At 37.7% G+C, this 16,255-nt stretch overlaps 3 protein-coding genes across 4 annotated transcripts; 2 read left to right on the plus strand and 1 right to left on the minus strand.

Moving 5' to 3' along the window:
* Positions 1–264: 264 nt before the first annotated feature.
* Positions 265–4,767, minus strand: LOC117621557 (L-aspartate oxidase, chloroplastic). Its single transcript, XM_034352110.1, has 9 exons — positions 4,574–4,767; positions 4,361–4,437; positions 3,587–3,730; positions 3,068–3,422; positions 2,721–2,963; positions 2,405–2,461; positions 2,173–2,253; positions 1,894–1,955; positions 265–1,513 (listed from the first exon to the last, which is right to left on the minus strand). The coding sequence occupies exons 3-9, from the start codon at positions 3,718–3,720 to the stop codon at positions 502–504; spliced, it is 1,944 nt and encodes a 647-aa protein (XP_034208001.1). The 5' UTR covers positions 3,721–3,730; positions 4,361–4,437; positions 4,574–4,767; the 3' UTR covers positions 265–501.
* Positions 4,768–7,778: 3,011 nt separating this feature from the next.
* On the plus strand, positions 7,779–11,855 carry LOC117620711. The gene is made up of 14 exons (XM_034350876.1): positions 7,779–8,123; positions 8,372–8,516; positions 8,608–8,675; positions 8,792–8,845; positions 8,954–9,037; positions 9,135–9,220; positions 9,602–9,682; positions 9,829–9,959; positions 10,191–10,232; positions 10,348–10,424; positions 10,497–10,614; positions 10,696–10,777; positions 10,975–11,047; positions 11,279–11,855. The coding sequence occupies exons 1-14, from the start codon at positions 8,035–8,037 to the stop codon at positions 11,445–11,447; spliced, it is 1,299 nt and encodes a 432-aa protein (XP_034206767.1). The 5' UTR covers positions 7,779–8,034; the 3' UTR covers positions 11,448–11,855.
* A 305-nt stretch (positions 11,856–12,160) lies between these two features.
* On the plus strand, positions 12,161–16,026 carry LOC117620710 (protease Do-like 1, chloroplastic). 2 transcript variants are annotated; one of them, XM_034350874.1, is made up of 8 exons: positions 12,161–12,814; positions 12,932–13,054; positions 13,710–13,881; positions 14,377–14,414; positions 14,598–14,796; positions 14,897–15,049; positions 15,204–15,338; positions 15,615–16,026. In XM_034350874.1, the coding sequence occupies exons 1-8, from the start codon at positions 12,354–12,356 to the stop codon at positions 15,690–15,692; spliced, it is 1,359 nt and encodes a 452-aa protein (XP_034206765.1). In that variant the 5' UTR covers positions 12,161–12,353; the 3' UTR covers positions 15,693–16,026. The 2 variants fall into 2 exon arrangements, with proteins under 2 accessions (XP_034206765.1, XP_034206766.1); XM_034350875.1 differs by lacking the exon at positions 14,897–15,049 and having other exon boundaries at positions 12,214–12,814.
* The last annotated feature ends 229 nt before the right edge of the window (positions 16,027–16,255 follow it).

Genomic DNA, 16,255 nt, shown 5'->3' on the forward strand with positions numbered 1-16,255 from the left:
ATCATCAGAAGGCGAAATGAAAAATGCAGCAGATGGCCCTAGCATTACTCGTATTTGGGACATTGATAACAGCTAACCCTACAAGAAAGAAACATCAGGAGCTCCCTGAAACTGCAGGCCATCTTTTTCAGTCGAGAAGATGGAGAACCCACTTATAGGTTATACAGCATATGTGAACAAACGATCTGTCTTAGGGTTGACACTCTTCTGATATCAATAATGTAAAATGTGACAATGGCATAATGCCAAAGTATATGTCACCAATTCTGCTGAAACTTTCTTTCTTTTATTTAAACAAAGAATCAGTAAACAAGTATAGTAGGTAAAAGGAATTATAAACCAAAAGTAAAAGGGTGCAACCTGGTGCGGCTTTCACCAGAAGCTGCTTAAATTGCGGAAGCTTCAACCCCCAACCAAAACGGTTCTGGAGGCCAAAACTTTGAGACATTGGTGATCATGACAACCCTATAATTTTAATTATTAGCGTGACAATTGCACTTCCTAACAAATTGGCTGTTTGTGTAGTTGTCGTGAACTCCATGAAGTCCGTACAGATGAACAAGGGAATATTACTGTAGGTAGCCTCTTGCTTTCCTCAAGATGAGGAAAATCAATTGTGTAGTGAAGTCCACGGCTCTCATGCCTAGCAAGAGCACTGCTCACCACTAGCTTTGCACAACAGAAAAAGTTCCTCATTTCGCAAGCCTCAAGCCCCACCATTGCAGGTTCCCATCCTAGCTGAAATAAGTATTCCTCCCATTTAGCCTCTACATCACAAATCTTTTGCTCTGCTGCTTCAAGCCTTGTCGTAGATCGAACAATTCCGACATACTTCCACATGATTGATTGCACTTCTTTTCTTATTTCCCTGGTCATTGTCAAAATTTTGTTGATGACATTGCTCTCAAGTGATACAGGCACTACTGGTCTGGACCACCAATTTGAAGCACTGGAGTCGAGGCTAGAGCTCTTCATGTGATCAATTGAGGGCTGGACTGCTCTTCGTGCAAAAACTAGAGCTTCAAGCAACGAGTTACTAGCAAGACGGTTTGCTCCATGCAAACCTGTGCAAGCAACTTCACCTGCCACATACAGGCCCCGTACATTTGTCTCTCCCTGGAGTCCAGCACGGACTCCCCCACACATATAATGAGCAGCAGGAACCACTGGAATTGGCTGACGAGTTATGTCCAAGCCATACTTAAGGCACTCAGCTGCTATGTTGGGGAAGTGTGAGAGAATTTTTTCCCTCGGCTTGTGACTTATATCAAGTAGCACATACTTTTCATTACGCTTTTTAAGCTGGTCGTCTATGCCTCTTGCCACCACATCCCTGGGAGCAAGTTCTGCTCGTTCATCATAGAGTGGCATGAACCTTTCCATGTCTAAATTGTAGAGGATGCCTCCATCACCCCTGACTGCTTCAGTGATGAGAAATGCATTTTCTCGAGCCCTGGTAGGTTTGGCAGGAAGGCCTTCATCAGCTAAGGCTGTAGGATGGAACTGAACGAACCTGTGAAAGAAAAACAAAGCATAAAAACATAAAAGGGGGACAGCTAACAAATTCAAAAGCCTACAATATTACACTTAAAGCTACATAGCTTATCCAATATCAAGTTCCACCCTTACAAATCATGACAACATGGGTTTTGCCGCTGGAGGATCATTCAAAACTAATTTGCCAGTTTGGGCACTAGGAGAGTATTATAAGTTTGAACCATACTAGAAGAAAAACTTGTGAGCGGAAGCGCAATGGAACAAAGTTGTAATGTTTTTACCAAATTTTCGAAATGGCATTGTCTCGCATAATCAATTAACCCATATTTGCAACACAGTTTTTTTTTTTTTTTTCTCAAAAAAAAAAATTCAGATTATTGATGTATGTTTACTTACTCCATGTTGGAAATCACAGCTTGAGCTCTATGAGCCATAGCAATTCCATCCCCTGTGGCCACCTATAAGAATACATCACAAGCAATCAGATAGAGCATTTTACTTATGATAAAACAGGTAATCAGCATTTTACTTATTAAACAGGTAATCATTCTCTGATTATATTTTTCTACAATCACTCAATTTTGTCTCTTAACTACTTAAATAAAAGAATTGCATCTTTGTTCTAGAATATACAGAGGGAAAAAAATTACAGGAGTACTTCAAAAACATTAGTACCGGAGGATTTGTAGTTGTCGGATAGATTTGCCCAGCCCCACCGGACGCAAGTAGAGTCACCTTTGAAATAAATCGTATCACCTGAAAGTGCAAAATAAGGGAATTTTGTAAACAAATATGGATATATGTTTCCATTAATGGACAAAGGCAAGGAAGATGATGGTAAAGATTTCTTCTAGCAAAATATTCCCCTACAAAACCTTAAAGAGAATATGCGGCAAATTGTAGTCACCTCTTGTGTTTCTGTATTCAAAGTGTCAACACCAAGACAAACTGTGTCAGAACCATCCTGTATTGCCAGAAATACATTTTTCTGTTAGTAAAAACGGAAAAGTATTCATACAATTCCTACAATCAATTTTAACTATATCAAATCAGCATGGAGCTAATTTAGACCACCAAAGCTTTCACTTAGTTCCTAGGTGTGTGTTAGAGTTAATACTATGACAGAACCTAGTTGCCTTTCTGAAAGTCAATCCTCTAAAGCCAATTTGTGCAGGAGCAAGTGAAACACACTTTCACAAACAAAGCATGAGGAAAAAGTAAACCTGACAAGTTAGCAAATCTATTGCAAGGTGGTGTTCAAACATGAAGATATTAGGATCCTTAAGAACTGCCTCCAACAGAGCCCGTTCAATCTCCCTTCCAGTCATATCAGCAGCATGAACAATTCTGTGATGAGAATGACCCCCCTCTCTTGCTAAGTGCAAGTTTCCATCCTCCCCATGGTCGAATGATGCACCCATTGCAATTAATTCTCTAATTCTTTCAGGTCCTTCTGTACAGACAACCTGGACAAAATATCACAATAATCATTTATCATCTGCAACTTATTCACAATAATCAATTATCATCTGCAACTGATTCGTGTCAACTTATAAGTCCAATAACATACTCTGACAGTCTCCTCGTCACAGAGATAAGCCCCTGCTACAATTGTATCCTGTACATGACTCTCCACAGAATCCGAAGGGCACAACACAGCACTAACACCACCTTGAGCATAGTTTGTATTGCTCTCGTGCGGCTCAGCCTTGGTAATCACAGCAACAGATCCATGTTTTGCCACTTCAAGAGCATAACGAAGGCCAGCAACTCCACTACCAATAACGGCAAAATCAAAAGACTTAGTGGAATCATCTCTCAGGCTTGATACAGTGACTGTTCTTAAGGACTTTGAGTTCTCATTAATTGGATATTGAGAAAAGTTACATCTCTGGATCTGCAAGAACTTTGATGCCCCAGCTGACCTGGATAATTGTGGATAAAGCATAAGTGTGGCATAAAAAGATCTATATGGTGGACCAGCAGGGACACCAACTTCAGAAGAATGTGGAGTTTTGTACATGAAAAAACAAAGCAAAAGTCTTATATAAATTAACTACAAGACCAAGGCAGTAATCAGGTACCATACCACGAAAGCTCTTTATGTATGCTTCCACTGAACGTCACACTGGAAACCCAGGAAGCCTTTCTACAACCTTGTCCCTTAAAGTCCCTCACCCTATAATGCAGATTGCCACTTCCAGCAGGTATACAAGTCGTCATTGCAATCTTTCTGTAGGTTAACAAGATTAAGGGAAGAAAAACATATCAGCAACTGTAACTAGGAATCTGTATCTTGTTGTATCTAAAAAAATAATATAAAATTTACACACAATCTGATCATCATAGAACTGGGAAAAAAAAAAAAAGAGTAAAACGAACCTACTAACCAAAGGACTAAAATTATAAGCTGATTCATCATCAGCAAAGATGTATATAAAAAGGACAAGAATATCACCAACCAAGGTTGACACTTTTTAGATCCCGTTTTGTATCTCGCCAAAAATAAAAAACATCCCAAAACTAGTAAAAAGAAGTGCAACAAAAGAGAAGAAATAAAACAGCTGGATTAAGCAGAACTTATTATCTGAATTAACCAGAAACTTTGTTCACCAGGAAAACAGACACCCATCATCCAAGCAGAGGTGTCATGACTCAAAACATGCAACCGAGAAAGTTATTTCACCCAAAAACAAAAAGAAGAAACAAAAATGAAAACTGAACATATCAGCATACTGAGGAACAAAACCCAGATTCAATAACCCACCAAAAAAGTTTTGAATTTAGACAAGCCCACACCATATTGGCATATTCAAGAACCCACTGAAAACGTAGAAACAAACAGTTGAACCTTAGTACTTACAGAGATTGTTCTAACCAAGTATTTCAGACACTCTTGATGCAGAGTGACAGACGAAACGATTCTGAATTTGAGCCTTGCTGCTTTTCAAGGAATGAATTTAACCCAAAAGAAACAAATAGATTTTGAACATAAGAACAGAATTGAACATAAGAACAGAATTACGAGATTGCCGATTGGAAAAGAGAAAGATGAAGAGGAGGAAAGGTTCCCTACATTCACGAGATTCAACGCTCAAGCTTGAAGCTTTTTGTAGCTAGAGAACCATCGTCGAACTTCGCGCCATACTTTCCTTATGTGCAGCCATCCCCATCCTTTTACCTTTTTTGTTTTTTTGTGCTGAGATTGTTCATTCTGTGTCCTCATTAATAACGGTTACCTGATTATTAATATTAACATATACCATGAACCATTAAATATTGTTATTCAGCCAAAAAATAAACATTAAAAATTGTGTTCAACTAAAAATAATAAATAAAAATCATGATTTGAAAATTTCTCTACACTTTATTTGAAAATTAGTAAATTAAAATCTTGCTCCTGATGTGAAATATAAACATACAGAGAGCTTAAAATATGAGGAACTTCCTGATATTATTTAGGATGTTCTACTAGAAAAAACTCGTACTCGTAGTTTAATCATTTTCGACTTTTAATATAAGTGATCCACTAGAAATGAAAGGGTTAATAATACAATTTTGAGTTTCATTACTAAACCCTAACTAAAATGGGAGAACCTTTTTTTTTTTTTTTTTTTTTCCATTGAACCATTTGAATATAAAAGTTAAGAATAGACAAGACAATGAAATGATTCTTTTGGAGTTGGACCACAACATTCCACTACGCAATAGAAAATGGTAAGCAAGAAGGCAAGAGTGGTAGTATAATTTATTTTCTTCTCCTTTTTTTCCTTTGAAAAACCAAAATCTTGTTAAATGGTCATTAAATAAAATAATAAAAATTGGTTGGAATTAATTGGCAAAATCAGTGTTGTTTAATAATTTAAGTCGGTGGCTAATTGTAATGAGTTTGTATGGCGTTTTTGTCCATTCAAAAGCTGAGGAGGCAGTTGATCAACTTTAGCTTGGTCAAAAAAGGTTTAGGGAAAAATATAAGACACGTTCGTGGTATATTCATGAGAAATTGGAGCCACTAGAGCATAATCTTGAAAAAGTGACCAACGATTGGCCACCCGAAGTGGAAAAAAAGTGGGGATAAAAAAAAAAAAAAACAACCAATGTGGTGGACTGGGTGGGTGGGGTCTCATTTTGTTAACATCTACATGCAAAAAGAAACCTAGTCCTACTGTTCAAGTAGGACCGTAACAATGTATACCACAGAATTTCATTCGTTAGGAAGCAAACTCAAATTGGAATTCTATACATCTTTATTGACATGTTAGGTCATTTTATAGTATACTTCCTTATATTTACCATGGGTTCAAACTTAACACACTGAATAACTTTCATGTCACGGATTCAATGTCTTTTTGTGTTTTTCTCTTCTTTTACGGGGTAGGTCACTCGAAAAGAGAGATAGAGACAAAAATAAATTGTGATCACTGTTCAAAACTTGTTTTAAATTAGCGAGACAACTCTAGAGTTGAGAGGAATCTTCTTTGAAGTTTGAGGGCAAACAAAGTAGTAGACTGCACCGAAAAAATTCGATAGGGACAAAAACGAATGAATGGAAGTGGAACATCATGCGTTTAGGCTAGTTTTGTTTTATTATAAAATGATTGAAATGACATGAGTTGCTTGATTTTACATAACCTAAAACTCATTAGAGCAACTCCACCCATTTGCCCTTTGCCATGGCAAGGGGGGGTTATGGCAGCTACTATTCATGTGAATAGTGGCTGCCTTTACAAAAAGCAAAGTGTGTTTCCACCTATTGCCATGACAACCACTATTCACATGAGATATGATGAGAGGAATTTGTATAGAGTTTTGGTGTGGAAAGTGAAAAATATGACTAAGTATTTATTTTAAAAAAAATTCTGAAAAGTTTAGTATTTTTTAAATTTTTTTTAGATTTTTTAAAATTATTTTTTGGTTGCTGACGTCAAACCCAGGTTAGACTAAGGGCTGGTTTTGCCTGAGGGCCAACCCAGGCTTGTGGAGCCCACCCACAGCCCGTGCAATATTTGTTCGCTGGAAGTCTGTTTTGGGCCAAACCCCCCCTTTGCCCGGGCACGCTGGAGTTGCTCTTAGCATGTGGGATGGGTAACATAAATACTAAAATGAGTGAACATAAAGAAAACACTTGGGTTTCTATTTTATTGGGCTAACATCAAAAGACCGTAAATGCTATAATGAGGAGTTTAGACTGAGGAGCTTATTTGAGGAGTTCAATGCCACCATCAACAAATGTGAGAAAATCAATGGAATTAAACATTTTAAATGGTTTGACGGTAAGATTGAACCCCTCAAATAAGCTCATCACTCTAAACTCTTCATTGTAGAAGCTCCCTCAAAAGACATCTTCAAGGTTTATGGTCATTCTCAATATGGACCCCTGAGTTTCAATTTCATCAATTTACACCCATTGTTTTCAAATCTAACTAATTTAAGCTGTCTATTAAGTTGACTGTTAGAAAATCATTTCAGTAATGACGTGTCTTTTGTATGGCCCACTTTTATTTTTTATTTTTTTATGTGTCTTTAGGTCATTTGAAAAGATAGATAGAGACAAAAATTAATTGTAATCACCGTCCAAAACTTGTCTTTAAATTAGCAAGACAACTCTAGAGACGAGAGGAACCTTCTTCCAAGTTTAAGGCCAAACAAAAGCAGTAAGTTGCACCGAAAAAATTCAATAGGGACAAAGACAATTGAATGGAAGTGGAACATTGTTTAGGCTAGTTTTGTTTCATTAGAAAATGATTGAAATGACATGAGTTGCTTGATTTTACGTGACCTAAAACTCATTAGCATGTAGACTGGGTAACATAAATACTAAAATGAGTGAACATAAAGAAAATACTTGGAATTTTATTTTATTTCATGAAACTTAAGCTTTAAACTGCGACATAACTTTTATGTCTTTTTCTTTTTATAGAAATTTAATGACATTATATTTACAATGTTTATTTTTTAAAATTTAATTATAGTCGCAAGAGGTTTGTAGCTTAAGGGGTTAGTCATATCCCAAACTAATACGAGCACTTGCGTTTGATTTCCTATTTTCCTAAAATCCTTTCTATTGAAGAAATAAATAAATAAAGTTAATAATGGCCAATGGGCTCCAGGCCTTAATGAGTTTTCTTCCAAGATGTTAATGAGTCTTGGGCCCTCTGGCCCTCATTAGAGGCCCAATAGAAGTGAAAAAGGAAACTTTGGGGCTTTTGAGTGACGTGTCACTTGAGAGTTTGGAGTACCACCTGGACCTGCCACGTAGGTGGGAGCGTTGAAACGGTCATCGAGGTTTGAGCCTTTTCCTCTGCAGTCCAGAGTGGAGATATGCGCGGGCGCGGTTTCGTAATTTAATTTTCTAATTTTTTATGGTAAAGTAAAGCCAATCTCGCAACTTTCGCTCCTAAAAACGGAATCACAAGTAACAAGCAACAATCTCTTCACTGTTTTCTTCTTCTTCTTCCTCATCTTCCATGTCTATGTATCCATTCAATACTCAGAAACCCTAGCATTGACATTGTTAACAAAGCAAAGCAGATAGATATGGGGAACTTGATGAACAAGGAGCCACCACCGCCTATGGTGCTGGTCCCACCTCTCTTCGACTTTCCTCCTCTCGCAGCCCGCACCAGGTTCTGCTCTAATTACACCTCATATGCTCCCATTTATCGACTCATTATTTTTCATTTCAATTTGTTAGCACAAGGCTCTTTTTGCCAGTGCATAAGCCCTTAGCTATGTTGAATACTGGTCTTCACTGCTTGCTTATGAATACCACTCCTGGTTGAAATTGGCCAGCATTTGATTTTCTGCAATTAAATTGTTATGTATATATATTTTTTCAAAATATTGTTTTATATTGTGAGTAATTTTGATGCAGGATGTTGGAGTCATCATATGACTTGTTGTTTGGGAAGCTTGCTTTGAAATGTCTGTTTGACGATTATTTTGAACAAGCAAGGCATTTTAGCACAATGATCATGCTAAAGCCCATAGATGATCCTCATGTCGATTTGGTTGCAACTGTATCCTTCGTGATTTAGCTGAATCTGAAATTTCAAAGTTGATGGTTTGAATCCACGGGAAATATCTTCCCGTTTTCCTTAACATGTTTAGGTTTCAGGACCACTTGATCACAAACCCGAGGAGAGTATTGTTGGAAATGCATTTTTCCGCTGGCAAAGGTACTTTGAAGTAGATTCAGATTCCCGTTGTACATGAATTGCCTTTTTTCTGGGCGATACGTTGGACGTACATGTAGTGACATAAACAATTTCGTAATGCTTGTTTCATTGAGCAGTGATGTTGATGATCCTCATACATTCATGGACCTCTTCGTATCGAACACTGATCCGTAAGGAACATCTCTCTGAAGTGTCATTTTTGTCTTTTAATTTCTCGGTTTTTCATATTCAGAGCCATGTTATTTACTTATATATTGCCATACTTTCTGTCACTTTAGGACTTTGCAAATGAGGGCCTGTGCTTACTACCCTAAATATGGATTTGGAGCGTTCGGAATTTTCCCAATGCTTCTGAAAAAAAGGTGAAAACCTTTTACTAAAAATTCCAAATGACTTTGGGGATAGTTGGTGCACATACACATGAATGTATAATATTTACAGAGCTCACTACTCATGCAGAATAACTTCTGAAGACTTTGGTGTTATGGGATTGAGATATGGCTCCACAAACTTGTCAATTGGAGCCACAGCCATGCCTTTCTCCAGTATGTAACCTGAATTTCAATTTTATGAGTTTTTTTTCCCAATATGAGTTATACTTACCTGTATTGTTGTTCTGAACATTCAGTTAATTTTTGGTAATATCTAAATTATGGCATAGCTATCAAGTTTACCTGGTAAGGATGTGAAGTAAGATGTTATCAACTCCTCTAATAAAAAGCAGGAAAATAAAAGAAATGTTGCTGGGTAGACTCTTGTTTGGATGCTCTGGAAACTTTGGAGAATGGCTATTTTATAACCCGTGATTGCAATTTTGCATCATCTGAATTTTAGAAGGGGAGAGAACTCTGGAGTCATCATTTCTATCTGCACTTACTAGGTGCGGTGGAAACCTTTTGTACTATGTAACTATCTTTTTTCTGCAGTGAAAGATGAATGTCCAAGAAGGGCATGGTTGGTGAGCAAGATGGGAAGACTAACAGCCGGGGTGCAGTATGAGCCTGAATGTAATGCCTTCTCATAACTGGAGCCTTTGGCCCTGAACGATTGAATGAAGTTCTTTTGTCTTCTTTTGATGTTGCTTATTTATATGTTAAAGGATCTTGATACAATTTTATTTCAAATGTAAATCTTGTTGGTTAATTCTTTAAAGATGGGAGTAAAGAAGGTCAAAAATACAGAAATTTAAAGAATTGGAGTTGTGCAATCGGTTATGGAGTGGGATCAAGCAGCCCTTTGAGTCCATCATTCAACTTTGGTCTTGAGCTATCGAAAAGTTCTCAGGTTTATTTTTGTTTAGTTTTGATACATTTGTTAAGTTTAATTGATTCCATCGATCTCAAGTGTTTTAGGAGCTAACATTCAATAGTTTTCCTAGCACCTCCAAAACTTGAAGTTAATTGCTTTATCTATACATGGTTGTGTTCCAATGCTAGATTTTCGAGTTCTAAATCATAATTGACAGCATGTTATATACCTCTTTGTGGATCTCAAGCATTGATTTTTATACTGCAGTTCATTGCCTCATTCTATCAACATGTGGTGGTCCAAAGACGGGTATTGTCTATCCCTGCTTTGTTATATGCTACAGAAAAGTTCTTTTTAATTTAATTTTTGTATTTAAATCAGCATATACTGTACTGACTAACTTTGAACTGCTTTAACTAAACAGGTGAAAAACCCCCTCGAAGAAAATGAAGTAGTTGGAATTACAAATTATATCGATTTTGGCTTTGAATTGCAGACCAGGTAAATAATCAAATATATTTGATATGCAAAAAATTTGGCAATAATTGATTATATTGTGATGCTGTTTTAAAGGGTTGATGACACCAAATCGTCAAACGATGTACCAGAATCAAGCTATGTACCTCAAGTCCCAGATTCCACCTTTCAAGTAGCTGCATCCTGGCAAGCCAATAAAAACTTTTTGCTGAAGGTACCATATTCAACGTAATCTTGTGCTTGCAATTTTTGGATCATGTCAAGTTCATGAAACACTCATTATTCATCCATGCAGGGAAAGGTGGGCCCTCTCAGCTCATCTATAGCGTTGGCATTTAAATCATGGTGGAAACCTTCTTTCACATTCAGCATTTCAGGTATCTCTAATTGGTAGATTTTTATGACCTAATTATAAAATCAGGAAACATTTTATTGCCAAGATTACTATGCTATACAAAAATTCACCAATGGTCTTGGATTTGGGCCTGAATGACATAGAAGAAGTCCTGCTTTGCATGTGAATGTGCGTGTCCAAGTACTGAATGAGTACAAACTGACCCCTTGTGTATTGCAGCTACCAGAGATCACGTTGTTGGGGAGACAGGTTATGGTTTTGGCATTCGCGTTGAGAATCTTAGACAAGCCAGGTTCGTTCATTTGTATCTTGTTTTTCCATATTTGGATAAACTATCCTATTTTGGCGCATGTACATGGTCAATGGCCGGCCATTTGGTCCTAGTCCAGAGTGCCTCAAGGGCATGTAGTGCGTTTTGTTTCAAAATAGGATATGCGACAGTCTTCATTTTGTGATAATGTTCCTGAAGGTATATGGAACTTGTCTCACGTAAAATGAATTGATTGTTTGAACCATTTTGCAGTTATCAAAGAGCCGATCCAAACTTTGTAATGTTGACGCCAAATAAGGAGCACCTGGCAGAAGGCATTGTTTGGAAAGTTGGGAAAAGACCGATGCTACAATCAGATATAACTGCTGGAAATTTTGACGGCATACCAAAGGAATTAAGACCCCTTGGGAAAATCTTGTAACTTATCATTTTTCTTTGTGACTTTTATGAGCATGCCCAAAACCACGAGTTTGGAGTTGAAGCTTTCCTGGCTGCTGATGCACTGGCAATGGGGGAGTTGGGCTACTCCCCTTATTGTCAATTGGTTTTTCTTCTTTCGATTCATGAGTCTTGTGAGTATGCATGCCGACTTCTTTTGGGGACTCGTAGGATTTACTTTTAACTCCATAACTGGGTTTCATATTTTATAATTTTACAATAATCCATCCATTGAAGTCATCGAAATGAATTTGAGTGATTGATCGGGATGGATTGAATTGAATTGAATCTGAAACATCCTAGTAATTTGTTACGAAAAGGATGTGAAACTTAACGTTCGAATATTAATAGAATGGCTGAAGACAAATAAATCTTTTGCCATATTGACAAAGCGTTGCGTGTGGACAAAGACTCACTCAAGTGTAAGTGTTTGGTGTCTTCGTAAGCATGAAATTACCTGGATAGGTTGAGAAACAGTTGTAATTTGATTCCTTGGACATAACGGAAACCCCTCTGGGCTTTTCGCCGCAGTCTCTTTCATTCTCGTAGGCTAGCAAACCAAAAAGGGCTTAACCTTTACTTGTCTGGGCCGGCAGTTTAGCCGTTAAATATGAAAAGAAAAAATAAAATTGAATTGCTCAGATTTAAAACTACAAAAATAAAATTGAAATAGGAGAACTAAAGCATGAACAAAAATAATTATTTTGCAAATTATTTGAATTATATATCCAGTTACTTTCTCACACTCAACTATGACAGTCCCAACTCTCCCACTAGAGTACAATCTACACTAATCTACAATGTTCGTTCGTTATATGAAAGCTTGGATATTAATAAGAAGTGAATCAAACTAGGCAATCCTTCCAGGGCAGCTGTCCCCAAAACCCAAATGGCTGCTTCTTCACTCATTTCCACAAACTTCCGCTCTTCCCCAACTTTCTCTCCGCTTCCCTCGTTTTCTCGCTTTCCAAACAGAAAGCTCATTACTTTTCCTCTCTCCAAATCCATTTCCCTCCACAAATCCCCCAGCTCAACAGGCTCACCTATCCTCTCCCTTCTTCACCACAAAACCCAGAAAAGGTCTTTGATCCCGTACAAGACTTACTGTCCTCCATGCCTCCACAAGCTTCTGCTTACCACCAAGAACCCCTTCTCGACGGCCTTGGATTCTCTGCTCATTCTCTGCACTTCGGTAGCTCTAGCTTTGTCCCTCTTCATCGCCGATGTGGATCCGGCCTCGGCTTTCGTGGTCACTCCTCCGAGAAAGTTGCAATCCGATGAGCTCGCTACGGTTCAGCTCTTTCAGGAGAACACTCCCTCAGTTGTTTACATCACCAATCTTGCAGCCAGGTATTTTTGAGCTTTGGCCATTCTCAGTTGTGCTTACTTTTAATTTATATTTAGTTTCTACTTTTGGGTTGGGATTGTGATTTTGAAGCGGTGGTGGTGGGTGTTTGTTGGTTTTAGGCAGGATGCGTTTACTTTGGATGTGTTTGAGGTACCGCAGGGGTCTGGGTCAGGCTTTGTGTGGGATAAAGACGGTCACGTTGTCACCAATTACCACGTGATTCGTGGTGCTTCTGATCTCAGGTTAGTTGGTTTCTGATTCTTTCTTCGTTGAAATGTATTTACTGTTTTGTTACATCAAATTTTGGTTCGGCAATTCTAATTAAGTTGTAGTATCAGAACAATTTGATGATTTAATATAGTTCTGCTTTGCCTCAACATCAATGTCGTGGACAACAGATATACGAGTTCTATATACGTTTGGACCTCCTTCAATTTTGATAAGTTCGTTGTAGTTTATAGCCTACAGGCTAGATGCCATTATGGGTTGTAAAATGTGGCTCTGTGATGGCCCATTTATTCTTCAACCTAAGCATCATGTCAATAGAATTATGGAGTCTGGAGAGTACAGGATGTGTTTATAAGAAAGAAGAGGGATCGATAGAATCCTGTCAAAGTTTGTGGTGGGGATATTATGGAACTGTATGTTCGATTAATTGATTGGCTTCCCCATATCACTCTTCTTAAGGGCCGTTCTTGAGTATAATTTTTTCTCTGGTCATGTGTGAGACATCTTTTGCTTGCAAATTGAGATAATTTTTTGGTTTGACGTCATTAGATTGTTTGACAGAGATTCTCTATTGTCTTCTTTTCTTTTTCTTTTGTGGTGTTAATTGAAAAAGTGACAATGGAACCTCTCCTCATGGTTTGCATCTAAATCACTGCTAGTTATTTACAGGGTCACACTTGCTGACCAGTCAACTTTTGATGCAAAAGTTGTTGGATTTGACCAAGACAAGGATGTTGCTGTTTTACATGTTGATGCACCCAAAGACAAACTAAGGCCTATACCTATTGGTGTCTCTGCAGACTTGCTTGTTGGTCAGAAAGTGTTTGCTATTGGCAATCCTGTAAGTATAGTTTTATTTCCTACATGTTTTGCTGCATTACTCTTATTTCAAATACATTGGAGATATCTTTATTTCAAATACATTGGAGATATCTTTATTTCAAATACATTGGAGATATCATGAAGTTTTAAAATACCAAGCAGATAGACAACCTGCGAATTACTAAGATACTTGATGTACTCATTTAGTTCACTTAAAATGTATTGATTCAATTGTACATAGAGAATAGGTTAAATGGAGTAATTTTACCCATCTTTTCTACCAAAATATATGTTCAAGTAGATGGAAATGAAAATCAGTACTCAGAAAGGCTTTTCCCACAGCATGCCCCACAGCATGCTTGTGCACATAGTTACCTAGTATCAAACAGGAGATGCTCTATAGCTATTAACAGAGTTGATGTTCTTCTCTCACAAAAGTCTATGAAAGGTTTCAGTATGACTAACTGTATGATCGATCTCAACTGACAATTTGATTTTGTGTTTAATTTTGCAGTTTGGGCTTGACCATACTCTTACAACTGGTGTTATCAGGTACATAGTCTATTGATTCTGTATTTGTTTGAGTCTTTAACTGATGAGTCATGCATGACTTCTAGCATTGAATGGACTGCAATGGTGTTGCTTTTCTATTCATTAGGGTTTACATTCTGCTGGTGGATTCCTGTCAATGAGAAACTATGCATTTTACTGATGCATTTTTCATGTTATCTATAGTGGGCTTCGCAGAGAAATTAGTTCCGCTGCTACTGGCCGTCCAATTCAAGATGTTATACAGACAGATGCTGCCATTAATCCTGGTAATAGTGGGGGCCCACTTCTAGATAGCACAGGAAGCCTTATCGGGATAAATACGGCTATATATTCACCTTCTGGTGCATCATCAGGTGTTGGATTTTCAATTCCAGTTGACACTGTGAGTAGACATCATGTGAAGGTCCTTCTGTTAACATTCCTTCTTGTCATGCTTTGAGATAATTCTTCTGATTTTCTTTTGAATATTTTTACATATTCAGGTAAATGGTATTGTTGACCAGTTGGTCAGATTTGGGAAGGTCACTAGACCTGTTTTAGGAATTAAGTTTGCACCTGATCAATCTGTTGAACAGTTGGGGGTTAGTGGAGTGCTTGTCTTAGACGCACCAGCAAATGGTCCAGCTGGCAAAGCGGTACTCTTTCCCCTTTCTGTTTTTCCAATATAAGTATTGTACTACAGAAATTAATTTCCTTTTGGTAGATAATGTGATTAAACTAGAACCGAATTGTGAAAAGATGTTAGTTGTGCTTCCATTCAACTGGAGCTGATAAACCTCCAATTTGCAGGGACTGCTACCAACCAAGCGTGATGCCTATGGCAGACTCATCTTGGGTGACATTATAACATCTGTGAATGGTAAAAAGGTCAGCAATGGTAGCGACTTGTATAGAATTCTCGACCAATGTAAAGTGGGTGATAAGGTATGGTCTTTCATCCTATCGCTTTGTCCCTTATTATTTCCCAGATTATATGTAGCCTGTAAAAAGTCTTGACGCATCCTAGTACAAGCAAACTTTTCTCCACTTATCTGGTGCTAGGTTTTCTAGTATTTCTGGTCTCAGATGGGCTTCCAGTTGGCCAAACTAATGTAGATCTGAGCTTGTTTGGGACTTAAAAAAAAAAAGGGTAGTTTATTTATTTATAAATAACGAGCTTATATATGTAGTTCAACATATTAATGTAGTATTTGAACGCAGGTGACTGTGGAGGTGTTGCGTGGTGATCAGAAGGAGAAGATCCCTGTTGTACTTGAACCAAAGGCTGACGAGACATGACCAATCAAATGCTTTGATTTGTGTATGTAAAATGGGACGAATCGCCTCTGATCTAATGAAATTCTCGGTTAACCAAGAAAAATGGGACAGATTACCATTTGTTTTTGGGCATTGATGGTTTTATTTAAGAGGGTCCGGTTGTACATATATCCGTGAACAATTGTAATTAATCATCATCCTTGATATGGCAGTTCCATGTTTATGATGTAGAAGAACTCTCTGAGCAACTTTTGCATATCTGCACAACGTCGTGTTTATAATGCTTATGACAAGAACAGGGATTGTATTGACGGAGAATGCATTGTCCGTCTGATTCAACCAAGAATTCGATACATCTATTATTGAAAGTGCAAAATTTGTGAGATTGGAGTTAAGGGCACACGTATTGATCCGATAAAGAACTGTTCTTTTGGTGATTCGTGGAGGGTGGATTTTCTGATTTAGTCAGTAGACAGGGCTTTGAATGAAAGCTGTGAATGTTTTCCATCGCAGTTTATGTTGGTTTTATTGCCCTTGCTGTCTTCATTTCAAGTCTTTGATTAGTTTGGCTTGAACAGATGGAA

This window comes from Prunus dulcis, chromosome 3 (assembly GCF_902201215.1).
Source record: "Prunus dulcis chromosome 3, ALMONDv2, whole genome shotgun sequence".
In the NCBI taxonomy this organism is placed as follows: Eukaryota; Viridiplantae; Streptophyta; class Magnoliopsida; order Rosales; family Rosaceae; genus Prunus; species Prunus dulcis.